Source organism: Rhincodon typus, chromosome 4 (assembly GCF_021869965.1).
Source record: "Rhincodon typus isolate 14 chromosome 4, sRhiTyp1.1, whole genome shotgun sequence".
NCBI lineage: Eukaryota > Metazoa > Chordata > Chondrichthyes > Orectolobiformes > Rhincodontidae > Rhincodon > Rhincodon typus.
In genome coordinates, this window is record NC_063335.1 from 67,876,394 (window position 1) to 67,894,583 (window position 18,190).

Here is an 18,190-nt window from a genome sequence, read left to right on the forward strand (position 1 = left end):
GAGCTCAATATCCCAGTGCTTGCATAACCATTTTTTTCCTATAGGGAGAAATTTCCTTTATTTAACGTTACGGTCAAATCATAAATATAAGTTTAAAGACCATATTTATGATTTCATTACAGATGATAAACAGTGAATGCTTTCCTTATTGTAGTGATAATGTTGATGTTATATAGCAGGAAGTATTGCAAAACAATATACATTTTGTTTGCTTTTCCTAAATGGTAATTGTGTTTTCTTTTCTCTTGAGACTTGGTTTGATAGAATGGCTAGACAACACATGTGTAGTCAAGGATTTACTTCTCAGCAATATGACTGAGGAAGAACACAAAAGGTAATGTTCGAAATGATTGAAAAGATGTAACATCAAATCAAAGCATAAAGACAGTTAAGATCTAAATCATTCTGTAGGTGGGTCCAGTGGGATTTAATGTAGCGAATTGTGAATAAATGCTTTAAATCATCCAAGCAGTGAATTTTACTGCATAATTTTTATTTACACTTATTTTGTAGAATTTCTAAGCCAAAACTGTGGTGGCATAATTTTCTATAGCGAAGAAATTAATTTGTCCTTCCCAATTACCTTTTTAAATCGTTTTTGTGTGGAAAGTTGCTGAAAGTGTGAGATGTGAATAAACTGAATTTGCACTCAATAGCAAAGTAATGGCATCACTGCTGACTTTGAAGAAAGGTGGTCTAGTGATCTCTATGGCATGGATTTTCAGTTCCTCGACAGCAATTTGAATCTGGTAGAAAGTTGAAAGGATCTTCAGGCATCCAGCAATAATGATGTCAGTAGTAGGTTAAACAGCTGATAATATTGAAGTCCTTGTGCAACCAGCTAAGAAGTTAAAAACTGATTATCTTTCATTGCCAGTTTACCTTTTCAGATAGCAAGCTAAATTATTACAATTAGGTTAAGATGTAAGTTAAACTACCAGAGACAACCTTTGAAACATTATTGTTTTTAAAACAATTAATGACATTTCACAAATATAAATTTAGCATTTCAGAGTCAGTAAGGGTGTTTAGTGGAAATTATGAACATAGCGTCCTGACAAAAACACAGTTTGTTCCATTCAACGAATGCTACTTTTCAAGGGTTTTTAGGCAAATTTAACAGTGTGAAAGTAGAAGTTTTCATATTTCATTGTTGTTCAAGTATTCCCAGGTTTTCTCAATATGCATCCTCTGGCAGGACCTGTATGGTGGTAATCTAGGTGGGGTAGAGGAATAAAAGGATCTTGGAGTACAAAAACATTGTTATGAAGGGGAGGTCGAACCCTTTGATGATTAAAATCGAAAACACAAGCCCCCAATCTGTGACAGTGGGAGTAGAGGTCCCCTTCTAATAATTAAACCCGAAACAGCCAGAGAAGCTCGTCTCACCTCACCTAATCTATTAAACTGTTACAGAGAAGAGGAGGTTAAATGAAAGAAAATCCCTGATATTCACTTTATAAGTAACAAGTAACAATTTATTTATATAACCCTAACAGTGAACAAATTAACAGAATTACTAACAAACCGAACGATACCCCTTAAATTAACTAATTATTCCCTAATTGAACTAAATTCTATTGGTATGCTATTCCAATAAACACAAGTCCCACTTATATAAACCCAAGTAATTCGAAAGTAAATTAAAACTTAGTCTCTCAAAGTCTACACGCCTTTCTTCTGCTGTTCTCAACTTATATTTGCCTTTCTTCTGTTGATCCAGCTGTCAGGGATGTTTTTTCTGTGAAGTCTTCTGTGAGAACTCTTACTAGAAGTGCTGTGGTACCTTTTATAGATAGATGGTGCTTTCTTAGAGACCTTAGTGATTTATTCTGAGAGCTAGATGCTTATTTCTCAGATGGTGATTCGCTCTCACGCAGATTTTCAAAAACCCTCTCCTTGGATGACATATCAATTTTCTTACAATGACATTAGTCTGAGGTTGTCAAAACCATCAGATTTAAACTCAATTGGCCTTCAGTCGCTAAGTGTTTAGTTTAAATTAATTGGTTGATTCCAGCTAGTTGCCAAAACATCAAAACAAGCCTAAGGTTTCCAATCACACAGCCAATTGATACATGTTTCAATTTCAGAACTGGCTATACCCCTTCAGTTACATACAGATAAATTCTCTTTTCCCCTGTATAAATCTCTTAAGCTTATAAAAGCACTTTACCTCTTAAAGGAGCCACGCACTCTTCTCCCTTATCATATTTTTACAACCAGATTCTAGCTTCCTGCCTTCCAATTCATGATTATTCTGAACAAATATGTAACAACACCAATTACTAAACCCAGCACTACATGTTAGCTAAGTTAAAGAAAAAGAACATAGCATCATGCTTTAATTTGGTGGAATAGAAGAGAAAAAATGGATGTTATTCTAACCATGCAAATAAAAGCAAAATGCTGTGGATTCTTGAATCTGAACTATAATAGAAATAGAATAAATGGAAAATGATGAAGAAACTCAGCAGATCTGCCAGCATCCATGGAGAGAGAAACAGAGTTTATGTTTTGAGCCCAAACACACTTCTTCAGAAAACAGCACTTAGGAACTTTTGTTTGACTAGATGTTTGTATACAGGATCAGTAAAATTTCAATAAATGCTTTCTATAGTGACTCATTTATTTTTATTTCTAAACTGTGACATGAAGACCATCACCCAGAAAACTGTTTGATGAATGGCTACAAAGGATATCAGGATTAAAGAATGATATTTTAATCCAGTATGGACAAATGTACATGTGAGTAAAATGTGCCTTGAACAGAATTTTGTCTTTTCATCATTTTGGGTGCATCTATTGTTTTCAACCTTGTAAGCTGACTCAAAAGATGAAACAACTGTTTAAGAATATTTATGCTCAAATCAATGTGAAGGAACATTTCAGGGGCTAACAGTTGAAACTATACATCAAATAAGTTAGCCAAGAATTGAAATAAACTGGATGAATCCACTAACTTCTAACTGTAACCATCAATTTATCTCCAGGGCTTTATTAATTAATCATCTAGTTAGGCGAGGCAGTGGCATTGTGATAATGTCACTGGACTAGTAACGCAGATAATGTATTGTTCTGGGGCCATGGGTTCAAATTCCTCCATGGCAGATGGTGACATTAGAACTTAATAAAAATCAACAGCATTTTATTGGATAATTAAATCAATAGCAAGAAACGATGTAATGTTAGATGATGTAGAATCCGTATTAGAAGAGTTGAGGAATCAAAAAGTTTAAAAAAAACCATGTTGGGAGTCATGTACAGGCCTCCAAACAGTAGTCAGGATATGGGGCACAAGATACACCAGGGGATAGAAAAGGCGTGTAAGGAAGGCAAGGTTACAGTGATTATGGGGGATTTCAATATCCAGGTGGACTGCGAAAATCAGGTCGGTAGTGGATCACAAGAAAGGGAATTTGTGGAATGTCTACAAGATGGCTTTTAGGAGCAGCTTGTGAAGGAGCCAACTAGGGAACTGTGAGCAGTTTTGGCCCTTTTTGTTAAATCGTTATTTATTTTATTACTGCATTGGAGGTGATTCAGAGAAGATTCACTAGGATTAGCCATGACCCTATTGAATGGTGGAGCAGGCCCAAGGAGCTGAACAACCTACTCCTGTTCCTATTTCTTACAGTTTTATAACTTTTGCATCAGATAGTTAAATAACAATCCTGTGCTTTGGTTATGACATGATTGAGTCCAGATCCACTATAAGCCTAGTAGATGGAACCAGCAACTCATTTTATTTTTACTTTTTAAAAGTATAAAAATAAAACTCTTCTGGTTGACTCTAACTGTTCAAGTAAGAGCTTCAAAATGCAGAAATGTGCTTGGGTTTGATAAGCATGTTTTCCAATTTGATCAATCAGAATTATTAAGGTGCCTACTAATAATTTGAATGTTTTTGCTTTCAGGAAAGCCAGTCGAACTGAAACAGTCAAAACTTTCAGAGACTGTGAGCGAGCTGTACCACATGACTTGTTAAGGTGAGAAAAGACATTAAATATGAGTAGTTGACCATGCTTGTTTCATGATTGTCATTAAACTGTACAACTAATTTGACTATCTTCACTAATTCTCCATTATCTAAGTTTCTCTCCACAATTGATTGTTTGCTGCTGGTTCATGGTGAATTCTATGTTGCTTTCCTATCACTCTCTTATTTTGGCAGTAGCTGGATATATATTACTGCTGCCTTGAAGGCTTTTAAAACTAGGTGGAAATGCATGGGAGACCTACCAGAACCCTTATCCTCAGATTCGCTATGTCTTCCTTGCATAACCATATGGTGGTATGGTCAAGACTGGTAGGTTAGGCGCCATGCTTACTTACTGTTTGACAAAGTTTGTTGAAACATTGGTCACAGGACTTTCTTTGCTGTTATCAGTGTTATTTAAAATACAATTGAATGGTGATTGGAAGGTTTGAGATCAGAAAGTTAAGATTCTATGCGCCAAGTAATTTTTCCTTATCATTTCTTTTGGTTCTAAAGTTACATGCACATTAAATTTAATGCACTTCATTTTATGAGGAATAAATTTTAAAATAATTGAAGTATTTAAATTTAGGGTCTTGAAGGAAGTGGGAACAGAAACAATGGTTCTGTTGGTTATAATATTCCAAAATTCCTGGATGTATGAAAGGTTCCAGCGAGTTGGAAAAATGTTAATATAATGGCCATATGCAAAAAGAGAGGGAGGCAGAAAGTAGGAAACTACAAACCAGTTAACTGAACATCAATCAAAGGGAAACTGTTAGAATCCACTATTAAAGAAATAATAACAGGACATTTAGAAAGTAAAGTAATCGAAGTCAGTATGGTTTTATGAAGAGTAAATCATATTTACTAATTTGTTAGAGTTCTTTGAAGATATAACAATCAAGGTGACTAATTGGGGATCCAGTAGTTTATCTTGACTTTCAGAAGGTATTGATAAGGTCCCACCCAAAGGTTAATACACAAGGCAAGATCACACGGTATAATTTATTAGTTTGCAGAGAGTGGGATAAACAGGTCTTTTTCTGGTTGGCAAATTCTAACTAGTGGGGTACCACAGGATTCTGTCCTCCAGACCCCAGCTGTTTTACAGACTATATTGATGACTTAGATATAGGGATTGAAGGTACTACAGCCAGAAAAGTGCAAATAATACTAAAATAGATGGCAAAGTAGTTGCAATAAATAAATAAATAAGAAATTTAAAAATGGATATGGATAGGTTTGTTGAATGGGCCAAAATTTGGCAGGTAATAAGGATGGCAAATGGAAATTTGGCACTTATTGTTAAAGGAGTAGAGTATGAAAGTAGGAAGTGTTGCTACAACTGTACAAGGCATTTCTGGGACTGCACCTGGAGTATTGCATGCAATTTTATTCCCCTACTGAGGGTGACCATTGACCAGAAACTGAACTGGAGTAGCCATACAAATACAGTAACGTCAAGAGCAGGTCAGAGGCTAGGTATACTGCAGCAAGTAACTCACCTCCTGACTCCACCATCCAGAAGGCATTAGTCAAGAGTATGATGGAATACTGCTCATTTGCCTGGATGAGTGCAGCTCCTATAACACTGAAGAACCTTGATGCCATCCAGAACAAAGCAGACTGCTTGATTGGCACAACGTCCACAAAGATTCACTCTCTCCACCATCACTGACGTTCAGTAGCAGCAGAGTGTACTATCTACAAAATGCATTGCATAAATTCACTAAGGCTCCTTAGACAGCATTTCTAAACCCATGACCACTTCTATCTAGAAAGATAAGGACAGCAGTTACATGGGAAAACCACATTTATAAGTTCCCCTCCATGTTGCACACCATCCTATGTATCGTCTTTCCTTCAGTATCACTGGTTAAAGTCCTGGAATTTACTGCTCAGTGCCATTGTGGGTCTACCTAAACAAAATGGACTGCAGCAATTCAAGAAAGCAGCTCGCCATCACCTTCTCAAAGGATAGGCAATAAATGTTGGCCCTGCCAACAAAACCCACATCCCATGAGTGAATAAAGAAAACAATTAGTGTCCAAGCACATTCTGGTTCTATTTTAAAATTCTCATCAATGTAAATGGCTTTATTTCAAACGGAATGGAGTAAAAAAATAAGGAGGTTTTGCTAAAACCATACGAGGCAGTAGTCAGACTCCAGATGAAATACAGTAAACAGTTTTGGGCAACTTATCTAAGGGAACTGGCAATATAGGCAGTCTAGAGAAGGTTAACTAGGCTGATACCAGATATGAGGAGGGACTGAATAGTTGAGTAGGTTGGGCCTTGCTTGTTGGGATTTAGAACATTGGGAGGTGACTTTATTGAAATATGCTTAGGGTACTTGACAAGGTAGCTGCGGCAAAGTTGTTTTCTCTTGTGAGAGAGTCTAAGATTAGAGAGCATAATCTCAGAATAAGGGGATGCTCATTTAAGACAGAGAAGAGGAGGAATTTAATCTATCAGAAGGTAATGACTGTGTGGAATTCATAATCACAGTCAGCTATAGAGGCTGGGTCATGAGGTATATTCAAGGCTAAGAAAGATAGATTTTTAAACTGTATCAGAATCAAGGGTTATAGGAAAAAGGCAGAAAATTGGCGCTGAGGATTATCAGATCAGCCATAATCTCATTGAAAAGTATAGCAGACTCAATGGGCTGAATGGCCTACTTCTATTCTTATGCCTTATGGTCTGAAAGGAGCAATGTATAATTGTTGCACGTGTTGAATGGCATGTTCACATCACATCAGCATTGTCAGTTTGTAGCAGTTTTGAATCTGAGTCAAAAGTCTAATCAAGAGATTGAAGCACAAAACTGACTTGGTGAACTAGTCAAGAACAAGTGGAACAATTTCCCCCAACCACTTTCCAATCAACTTCTCTTCCAGCTGTTATACCAAGGGGTCATTTACTCTGCTTCCCCAGCTGAAATACTCTACGATTTGTCACCTTTAGAGCAGCCTTTGCCCGAATTTAGACACGTAAAACTTCAGACCTCTAGTAAAACTTCAGCTGAAAAGACAGAGCGAACAGTCAGTGTGCACACTTTGAGGATACAATCAGAACAAAAGCACCTAGACTAAAAAAAAAATCTCTCAGCATAAGGCACAGCCAGTAGCACAACACTATGTTGTTTTCTGCTGCTTGTCACGTGGATCAACCTAGTAAACAAATCAAATAGAATTTCCTATGCTTAAACACTCACACGTTGGACAATACATTATTTCCTCAATGTTCCAATGTGACATCCTTACAGTAAAGTGGTAAATCAAAGTGACATCTGCCTGCTTAGATAGGTGTAAATGACAACATAAAAAGACCTGTTATCCTGGCTAATGTTTATTCCCCAATCAATATTATTTAATCATCTTATTGTCAAAAAAGGCATATTTTATTGAAGCCTTTTGCTTTGCACTTATCAGGAAATTCACAAGAATAACAATTTAAGGAGAAGAAACATTCATTCTGTTTGAGAAGAGACTGCTGATTGTTTGACAGGTGGACTCTGATTGATGAGATGTTGCCATTGAGAATGCACTAGCCAATGATAATTGGCAGCTAACTGACAGCTTTGTTTACATTTTAAACTAAGCAGGTTGATTTTGATTGATCAAGGCATTGCCCTGAAAAATGAATAGTGGATGGCTGTCACCCAATTTGTTGTGATGCAACAGATGTAGTGCATACACAGATTATTTCTTTTGCAAAGAACAAGGCCTATGCATTAATCTGATTAACTGATCACTTTAGCTGATTTGCTATTTGTCGGAACCAACTTTGCACAAACTGGCCTGAACAGCCGTCTACACAATGAGACATTTAAACCTATTAGTTTACCTGTGAAGCAGTTTGAATATACTTAGGTAATATATAACTGCAAGTTCTTTATTACATGCACTGTATCACAAGTTGGCTCTGATAATGCAGTTGTCTGCATTTGTCATAATGACAACTTCTAATTTATCTAGGGCCTTTAACATAGTAAAACATCCCAAGGTGCTTCCTAGGAACATTATAAAGCAAAAAATTTGCCCCGAAGCTAAATGAGAGAGTAGGACAGGTAACCAAAACTTTGATCAAACTGTTAGATTTTAAAGGGCATCATAAGAGAGAAAGAGAGGAGAACCGGTTTTTGGGAGGAAATTTCAGGGCTTAAAGCTTTAGGAGCTGTTTCCAGTGGTGAAGTAATTGGAATCAGGGATCCTCAAGAGGCCACATTTCGAGGAATGCAGATATCTTGAAAGCTTGTAGTACCAGAGGAGATTTCAGAAATATGATGGGCAAGACCATGGGGGTGATTCGAAAATGAGGATAGAATCTTTAAAATAGATTTTTCACTTAATCAGAAGTCAGTGAAGGTCACTGAATATAGGAGTGATGGATGAACAGGTTTTGATGTGAATTAGGACACAAGCAGTACGGTTCTCAGTGATAGCAAGTTTACAGAGCATAAAATATGAGGTACCAGCCAGAGAAGTACATTGGAATAGTTCAGACTAGAGGTAACAAAGGTATCAGTTTGTACTTCTCTGAATTAAATTCATCTGTATCTGTCTAACCACTCCCTAGCCTGCTCTATACTTCCAAATTTTGTGCCACCTGCAGATTTTGGAATTTCAACCTGTACCCTAAAACATGGTCACAAATAAAGATCAAGGAAAACAGTGGTCCCCCATGCATGTATTAACCTTGAATTTTTATCATAATAGAAGAATTAGATATTACACAAACGAAATTAACATTCCAAGGCCAAAGAGGTTCCTCAACAGTTATGACTTAGTACGCTGTTAAAAACTCACGACACCCCAACACTGGATTTTCCCATGCAAGTGCAGGTGTCAAATATCACTGACAGCTTCTCTTTCAATGCACATGCAAAGTGCACGCTGCTGATCCATTACTTTGTTCTGAAATATTAAAATAACATATTGAAAGTAAAGTTTACATCAATGTATTTTTTTTTCTCTAATTCTTGTTCTCACTACTCTCTTAATTTCATTTAGGAGAGCATTTACAAAAATGAGTACCACTCCAGAAGCTTTCTTGAGTCTTCGCTCCCACTTTGCCAGTTCTCATGCATTAATGTGTGTGAGCCATTGGATTCTGGGAATCGGTGATCGACATCTCTCCAATTTCATGATCAACATGGAAACTGGGGGAATGGTGGGAATTGATTTTGGTCATGCATTTGGTTCTGCTACTCAGGTATAATTATGAATCTTATTTTGATATAATAATTATCAATAATAGTAAAATGCATAGTGTATGTAATTACCACCAGAAGACCTCAGATTCATTAGTTTATGTCAGTATTTCCTTTTAAAAGAAGCCAATTTTGTCACCTTTTGCTATTGCAAACCATCTTTGTGGACTCAAATTTCTGATATTTAGTTTGGTGTTCCAATTGTGAGATTTACGAAATTTTAAGACTGGCTTAAAATTTAGGGTAAAAGGAGAGCATCATGTGGCCTATTCTCATCAGTCTGAGACAGTAAATCTGGGGCTTTGATTGTTAGAACTCCATGGAAAACTCAGATTATTTTACATGGAGAGCATGTAATATATACAGGGAATGAGGACTGCAGTCTCTGAGTATACCAGGAGTAGACCCTACATTTCCTAAAGTTCCAGAAGGGTGTTATCAGTATTGACTTCTAAACTGTGTCAACAGAAATTTAAATTTCTCTTTAAAAGTAAAAAGTTTATACAAGGATTGTTACATTGGGTATTTGAGAAACATTTGTTTTAATTGAAGCCATATTATTTGTCCATTTTCATATTTATTATTCTAAAGTGCTTTGATTAAAAATTTAAAATACAAAAAGATAAAGTAGGCATGAAAATCAAATTGTGAATGTTTTAAAGTTGAGCATTTGTCGTTGGGAGCTCAAGATCAGTTACTGCCTTGAAACATACTTATCTAGACTCTGCTGTTTGTTTGGTTCATAATGTCAGGGGATTATTTATTATGATTTTTAGTTTTTCACTGTGGATTTGCCAAAGGTTGGATGGACTGAGCTTCCTTTCACTGGAGTTAGAAAAGTGACTTGATTGAACTATATAAGATCATGCAGAGTCTTGACAAGGTGGATTTTGAAAGGATGTTTCCACATTTGGCAGGTCCAGACTTCAGAGGCACTATTTTAAAAAAATGTTAAGACAGAGATGAGGAGAATTTCTTTTCTCTGGGTTATGCAATTTTATAATTCTGTATCTCAGAAGCAGGTGAAGATATCGCATTAAATATTTTTAAGGTACAAGTTAATAGATATTTGTTTGGCAAGGAAATCAAATGTTTTAGGGAGTTGATGAGAATGTAAAATTCAAAACATACAAATCTGTCTTGATCTCACTGAGTTGTAAAGCAGGCTTGACAGACTGAATGGCTTTCTTCTACTTCTAATTCATATGTTTGTTAAAACATTATGATATTTGAATCAGAATAGATGTTATGGTTCTATAACCATGATGTATATTTGCCTGTTCCCACTTTGTAAAGTTTTGCTTGAGTATTGAGTCTAGATAAGAAGAAAATGTGCTTACATAAAGATCTATGCATTTTACTGTTGAAATAGTACTTATGGCTCTGTAAACTTTTTAGTTTCTGTCAGTGCCAGAGTTGATGCCATTCCGCCTAACCCATCAGTTCCTGAACCTTATGCTCCCAATGAAGGAATCTGGCCTTATCTACAGCACAATGGTACATGGATTGCGAGCTTTCCGCTTGGATCCTGATCTCCTCCTCAATACCATGGATGTCTTTGTGAAAGAACCATCATTAGATTGGAAGGTAACTGACAGTGGAAATGAGCAATGGTAATGCACTCAATTAAATGGATGGATTTAAATTTGATGTATCCCCTTCTGGGAATTTCAGAAATATGTACAGAGAGTTTGATTAATGGTTACCAAACACTGCAGTACATGCTGCACTATGAAGAGTAGTAATGAAAAATAGGATAATGGTCTGCTTTGTCACTTTTGAAGAATAACTGCAAAAATTCCTATTTTCAAGCTAACTAACCTGTCAACTTTATTCTGGTTCTTGTAAATTATGCTAGAACATGATATTTATAGTTTTAATTCTTTAAGATTTTCCTGGTCGGGTTAAAACTCTAGTTTGTGTTTGAAATAAGCATGTCTCAATTTTAAAGTGACCAAACATAGAAGTAGTTCTTGCATACCACACTCATACTACTCACAGACATGGTTGTTTTTAAGGCTGTTGTATTCTTTCATTGGGAAGTGTTGTTACATCAGTGTTGTTGAGAGAAATGTTTGAATGAAGACTGATGTGAATACAGGTACATGGTTTTAACCATACCAACTAATTTTAGTAAAACAAAATCTTAATCCATGTTCTTCACATATGTATATTTACTGAACAAAAGTAAAGTCAGTAAAACTAGGTAAAACAATATTTGGCCACGCTACTTTTTGTCTTAGCATTTTATAGTCAAACAGAATTATTGAAGCGGCATGCATTCGTAATGGGAATTGCATTTCAGCAACCACGTTCTATTACAAGGCATTAGAGGCAGGAACTCTCATAACATTCAAGAAATATTTAGATGAAAACTTGACACTCCATAGCATACAAGCCTACTGGCCAGGTGTTGGATAAGGGATTAGAGAAGATAGGTGCTTGATGACCAGCCTGGACACAATGGGCCAAAGGGCCTCTTTCCATGCTGTAAAACCCCATGACTGTGAGAGATTTAAAGGGTTCAGAAAGGTTTACTAAGTTGTTACCAGTTAATAGGAGAGGTTGGACATGTTATGATTGTTTTTCTTGGAACAAGATGGTTCAGAGGTGACTTAATGGAGGTTTTCAAGGTAAGAGGTTTTGACTGAGTTCCTCTGATGCAGGCATTGATAATGAGACGTCATAGATTTAAAATGAGTGGCAAAAGATTGAAAGAACTGACAGACAAATTATTTCACAGAGATGTCAGGATCTGGAATGTTCTATTTGAAAAGTTGGTTGGAGCTGATTCCACAAATTTTAATGGGATTTGGATAGGCATTTGAAGATAACAGGATACCAAACAAAAAACTATGAAATTTAGCACAACTGCTGTTTCAAAACATTGGTTTTGCACTATGAGCTGAATGCACCCTTCTGTGCTGTAGATTGGCATGTTTCTATTGCAAAATAAAATGGTAAAAATGGTTGAGTGCAAGGTGACCAGTTATTTGTCTGATTAATTGCTTTGGTTAGCCAAAGTATTTGGAATATCATTTGTTAGAAGAGTTTGTTTTGCAAAAAAAAGGTACTGTTTATATTTCTTCCTTTTTGCAGAACTTTGAACTGAAACAGCTAAAACAAGAAGGATCATGGACTAAGGATGTTAACATAAATGAAATAAACTGGTATCCAAGACAAAAGGTGAACTATGCCAAACGGAAACTTGAAGGAGCTAACCCATCTGCTATCACCAGGTTGGTTTTATATTTGGAATTAACATGCTTATTGCTTATAAAGCTGAATGTTATAACAACTTAAGACAGGAACTAAAATATAGTTCAACTGGCTGTCTGTCTGTGTACAAGAGTCATTCAGATTGTTGGATTATTACTGTGAATGTGAAGCTCTTTCTCCAAAATACTGAATATGGTTTCCTTACTTCATGATTTAATATAATGAATTTGGCTACATACATTTTAAAATTTTTACTACCACCCTTCCCATTCAAGTTTTTTTTCATTTGAATACAGTTTCAGTTGATTATTTATGTCCTTGCCTTTTCTAATACCTGGTTCTTTTTGTAACCCTTTGTGCTTTCTTTCCTGTATGTTTTTTTCCCCATAAGCAATTCAAAATGGGAACAATCTTCCACAAACCTTAATATCCATGCCATATAAAACTCATTTAAGGATCGAATTTTTTTTTAAATTTAATGTGATCATTGGTTGCATTCATTATGCATTTAGCATGAAAATTATCTGGTGGAAGACTATGAAGGTAAACCTTACTAAGTACAAATACTGGGAACAAAAGATGATGTTACTGTTGCCTTTTAGTACATGTGTTCAGACACACTTCAGAAATTTCATGCACTCACAGTATCATACTTTCTTTGCTTTATGATGCTGTTTATGTTTAAATTCCTGCTCATTTGCTCAATTTAAAAGAGTATTTTATTTCTTATCTTTAATAATATTTAATTGTGATTTGAATTAACTCACGTTGTTTTCGGAAATTTGACAGTTAACAACTTTGTTAGCACTCCTTGTCTCTGAGTCAGAAATTTTCAGACTCCAGCTCCTTGTAGGACCTGAACTCTAATGAAGGCTATCGTCAGGGAAGCAGTGTACTGAATTATCAGAGATGCTTTACCTTGGATGAGATTTGTTGACAGAACGAGTCAGACAGGCTTAAAAGTACCAATGGCACTTTTTAAGCAGAAATTACTGGATGTCCTGGGCAACATTAATCCATCAACTAATACCACTAAAAAAGATCATTCACCTAAATGCTTTGCAGCAATGAAACATTTTCGTTTGTTTTCCTGTGTTAAAGACACAATATAAATGTATGTTGTTGTTCCTTGTTATGTGCAAATTTACTGATGTATATAGCAGAAAAATAATAGTGCCAACATATCAAAGGTATCAACTTCTTAAGCTATAAACATCCCAAGAATATGACATTTTCAATTTTTTATTATCCCAATTATTTATTGGAAAAGAAATTAATGTTACCACTAGTTTTAAGTGTTTTCATTATATGATTAAAAAACAATTTAGGAAGCCTGTGAAAACATATAAAAATATGAATGAGGAGGAGGAGTAGACGACACATCTTCCTTACCAACCAGATCATGGCTGATCTAAATACTCCACATTTGCATATACCATGGCAAATTTTCACCTACTTGCTTATCAGGAATCTATTTACCTCTGCCTGAAAAATACTCAAACTCTGCTTCCACAACCTTTTGAGGAAGGAAATTTACAAAGACTCATTACACACTGTGAGAGAACATTTCTCCTCATTTCTTATTTAAATTAGCAATGCTTTATCTTCAAACGGTGACCCCCTGTTCTAGAATCTTCCACAAGGCAACCTGCCAAGACCCTTCAGAATCTTATATGTTTCTAAGAGATCACCTCTCATTCTTCTAAATGCCAGTGAAGAGAGTCTCCACCTGTTTAGCCATTGCTTATAAGACAGTCCCTCCATACCCAGGATCATCTAGTGAACGTTCCCTGAACTGCCTCCAATGAAACAATACCTTTCCCTAAGTTAGGGGACAAAAACTGCTCTCAGCATTACAGGTGTGGTCTCACCAGCCCCTTCTACAATTACAGTAAGATTTCCTTTCTATTATAATAAGGGTCAACATTCTATTAGTCTTCAGGATTATCTGCTACACCTGTGCGCTAGCTTTCTGTGTTTTGTGCACAAGTGCCCCCTAGTCCCTTTGTGTTGCAGCTTTCTGCAGTTTTTCTCCATTTAAATAATATTCTGTTCTTTTGTTCTTCCAAAATGAACAACTTCACATTTTCCCACATTATATTCCTTTTGCCAACTTACTTAACCTATCAATTTCTCTTTGGAAACTATTTGTATGCCTCTCACAATCTGCCTATCCACCTATTTTTGTGTCCATTGCAAATTTGGCCATAGTAGATTCACTTCTTTCCTCCAAATCATTAATATATGTTATAAGCAGTTGTGGTCCCACCACTGACCCCTGTAGAAGTCCAGTGGTCACAGGTTGCCAACCCAAAAAAGAATCCCATGTGCCCACTTGCTGTTTCCTGCTCATAAGCCAATTTTCTATCACTATAATACCTCCAACACCATGGACTCTTATGACTTAACCCTTTGTGAAGTGCCTTGTTGAATGCCTTCTGGAAGTCCAAATACCACCTATCTACAGGTTCCTCTCTATCCATTCTGGTTGAGACTTTTTCAAAAACTCTAATAAATTAGTTACTTTCATGAAGTCATGCTGGGTTTGCTTCATTATATTATGTTCTAATATTTTGTGCAAAAATTCTTCTTGTACATCCTTAATAATTTATTCTAATACATTTTCAACAAGATATGTTAGGCTAATTGGCCAATAGTTATTCACTTCTTGCCTCCCTCCCCTTTTGAATAGGGTGCCACATTAGCAGCTTTCAAAATCCTCTGGTACTTCCCCAGAATCCAAGACGTTTTTGAAAATTCACAACTAATGCATCTACTTTCTCTGTAGCTACCTCTTCCTGGATCCCAGGATGCAAGCCATTCAGGGCCAAAGGACTTCTGTGCCTTAGCCACATTAGTTTATCTAATACTACTTCTTCAGTGATGGTGATGGTACTTAATTCCTCTGCTAAATTCTTTAGTATTAATGGGATGCTCGAAATATTTTGCACCATGAAGACTGATGCAAAATATCTGTTTAACTTCTCTGCCATTTCCTTGTTCCCCAAAATTGTCTCCCCAGATTCATTTTCTAAGGGACCTATGTTCACTTTGACCTCTCTCTTCCTTCTTACATATTTAAGAAAGCTCTTATTGTCAGTTTTTATATTCCTTGCTGGTTTGCCCTCATAGTTTATTTTCTCTCTGTTGTTATCTTTTAAGACATCCTTTGCTGGATTCTGAATTTATCCCAGTCTTCAGACTTTAGCATCCTTAAACGTTTTTTCTTTCAATTAATATTCTCCTTAACTTCTTTGGTTAGCCATGGTTGGGTTATCCCTCTCTTAGAACCTTTCTCACTTCCTGGATGTATTTTTTACTGAGAGTCATGAATTATCTCCTTAAATGTCTGCCACTAGCATACTGTTATTCCTGCTAATCTATCTACCCTGTTCACTTTAGTCAACTCTATCCTCATTTCATTGTAATTCCCTTTCTTTAAGTTAATCACGGTTGTTTCTGACCCAGGTTTCTCACTTTCAAACTGAATATTAAATTCTAAAATGTTATCATCTCTACTTCCTCGTGTATGTTTTACTCGGTTTATGCCATTGGTTCGTCAACGTTATTCCAAATGCTTCATGCATTAAGATACAAAGCCTTTAAGTTTGTTCAATTATCGAATTTCCCTACACTTTTATGGCCTCTTGGTACAATATGATGTTCACACGTTATGCCTCTCTCTTTTATTTTCTGAGAACAGTCAACCCCATCCCTGCAATCCTACCAGCTCCCTTACCTTTTGATATTATAATTTTCCAAGTACTGAACCTACTTTTTAGTTTAAATCCCTATCTGCAGTCCTGGTGTTGTGATTCACCAAAACTCTGGTCCCAGCATGTTTCAGGTGGAACCCATCTCATTGGAACAGCTCTTTCTTTCCCCAGTACTGGTGCCAATGTCCCGTGAATTATAAGTGAAGTATAACCTCCCTATTTTTGTGTTCATTTCTCCTTGCTTGAACAATAACATTCTATTAGTTTTAATTACTCTCTGTCCCTGCATACTAAACTTCCCTAATTCAAAAACTAGAACACCTAGATCTCTCTATATCTCAAAGCTCTGCAATTTCTCACCATTTAGATCATATGCTTCTTTTTTATTCATCCTGCCAAATTTGAGTCTCTCAATCAGTAGTAGGGAAACTAATGGAGAAAATTCTGGAGGAGAAAATTAGTCTCCATTTAGAAAAGGTTTGATCAGGATAGTTAGCATGATTTTGTCAGACGAAGGTTATGCCTAACAAATCTGGTTGAATGTTTCCAAGAGGTGTCCAAATGTGTAGATGAGGATTGATGTAGTTTATATTGATTTCAGAAGAGCCTTTGACAAGGTCCCACATGGAAAATTGATAAAGAAGCGGCATATAGGGCGGCACAGTGGCTCAACGGTTAGCACTGCTGCCTCACAGCGCCAGGGACCCGGGTTCAATTCCATCCTTGGGCGACTGTCTGTGTGGAGATTGCACATTCTCCCTGTGTCTGCGTGGGTTTCCTCCGGGTGGTCCAGTTTCCTCCCACAATCCAAAGATGTGCTGGTTAGGTGGATTGACCGTACTAAATTGCCCGTAGTATTCAGGGATGCCTGGATAAGGGGGATGGGTCTGGGTTGGATGTTCTGAGGGTCAGTGTGGACTTGTTGGGCCGAAGGGCCTGTTTCAACACTGTAGGGATTCTATGATCTATGAAGCTAGAAGCACATGGGATTCAATGTAAATTGGCAAGTTGTAACCGACAGGAAATAGAGGATGGTGTTAGAAGGACGTTGGTGTGACTGGAGGCCAGTGTCCAGTGGCATATTACAGAGAATGGTGCTGGGTCCCTTATAGTTGTGATACATATAAATAATGAAGATAAGAGTTGGGTGGCTGATGATAAGTTTGCAGGTGACACAAACATTGGTCAGGTGGTTGACAGTATGGAAGAAGGTTTTAGGTTACAGGAGGATATAAATGGATTGGTCAGATGGGCAGATCAGTGGCAAATGGAATTTAACCCTGATAAATGTGAGGTGATGCACTTTCAAACAAGTAACAACACAAGCGAGTAGTCAGTCAATGGCACAACACTCTAGGAAGCTCAGATGAACAGAGGGATTTGTCCACAAATCCTTGATGGTTGGGATTAGGAAAATGGCAGGGCAGATTAATAGGGTGTTTAAGAAGCAATTCAGGAAACTATCAGTCAAAGCATAGATCACAAAAGCAGGGAGGTTATGTTGGAGCTGTAGAGAATGTTGGATAGGCCACAACTAGGTACTATGTGCAGTTCTGGTCTCTGCACTATCTGAAGGATGTGATTATTACCAGAGACAGTGCAGAGGAGATTCACCAGGATGGTGCCTTGGATGGAGCACTTTAGCTACAGAGAGAAGCCGGATAGGCTCAGGTTGTTTTCTTTGGAGCAGAGAAGGTTGAGGCAGGACCTGATTGAGGTGTATAAGATTATGAGAAGCATGGAAAGGGTAGATAGAAAACAACTGTTCCCCTTAATCAAATGGTCAATAACATGGGGGCATACTTTTAAGGTGGAAGGCAGGAGGTTTAGAGGGGATTTGAGTAAAGAAGTGTTTCAACCAGAGAGTGCTGGGGGTCTGTAATGCACTGCCTGAGAGAGTAGTTGAAGTGGGTCAACTCATAACCTTTAAAAAGTACTTAGATCAGCACTTGAGATGTCATAACATTCAAGGCTATGGGCCTTGTGCTGGAAAGTTGGATAATGTAGATCTAGAGATAGTAGGAACTGCAGATGCTGGAGAATCTGAGATAACAAGGT

The 18,190-nt window shown here is 36.9% G+C and overlaps 1 protein-coding gene across 1 annotated transcript in view; it reads left to right on the top strand.

Annotated features, from left to right (window-relative positions):
* prkdc (protein kinase, DNA-activated, catalytic subunit) overlaps positions 1 to 18,190 on the top strand; it is a 204,650-nt gene that overhangs the window by 182,706 nt on the left and 3,754 nt on the right. The window contains exons 80-85 of the mRNA XM_048595548.1: positions 251 to 334; positions 2,659 to 2,748; positions 3,918 to 3,989; positions 8,998 to 9,199; positions 10,596 to 10,784; positions 12,297 to 12,436. Coding sequence (XP_048451505.1) covers positions 251 to 334; positions 2,659 to 2,748; positions 3,918 to 3,989; positions 8,998 to 9,199; positions 10,596 to 10,784; positions 12,297 to 12,436 — 777 coding nt within the window. The remainder of the gene's footprint in view (positions 1 to 250; positions 335 to 2,658; positions 2,749 to 3,917; positions 3,990 to 8,997; positions 9,200 to 10,595; positions 10,785 to 12,296; positions 12,437 to 18,190) is intronic.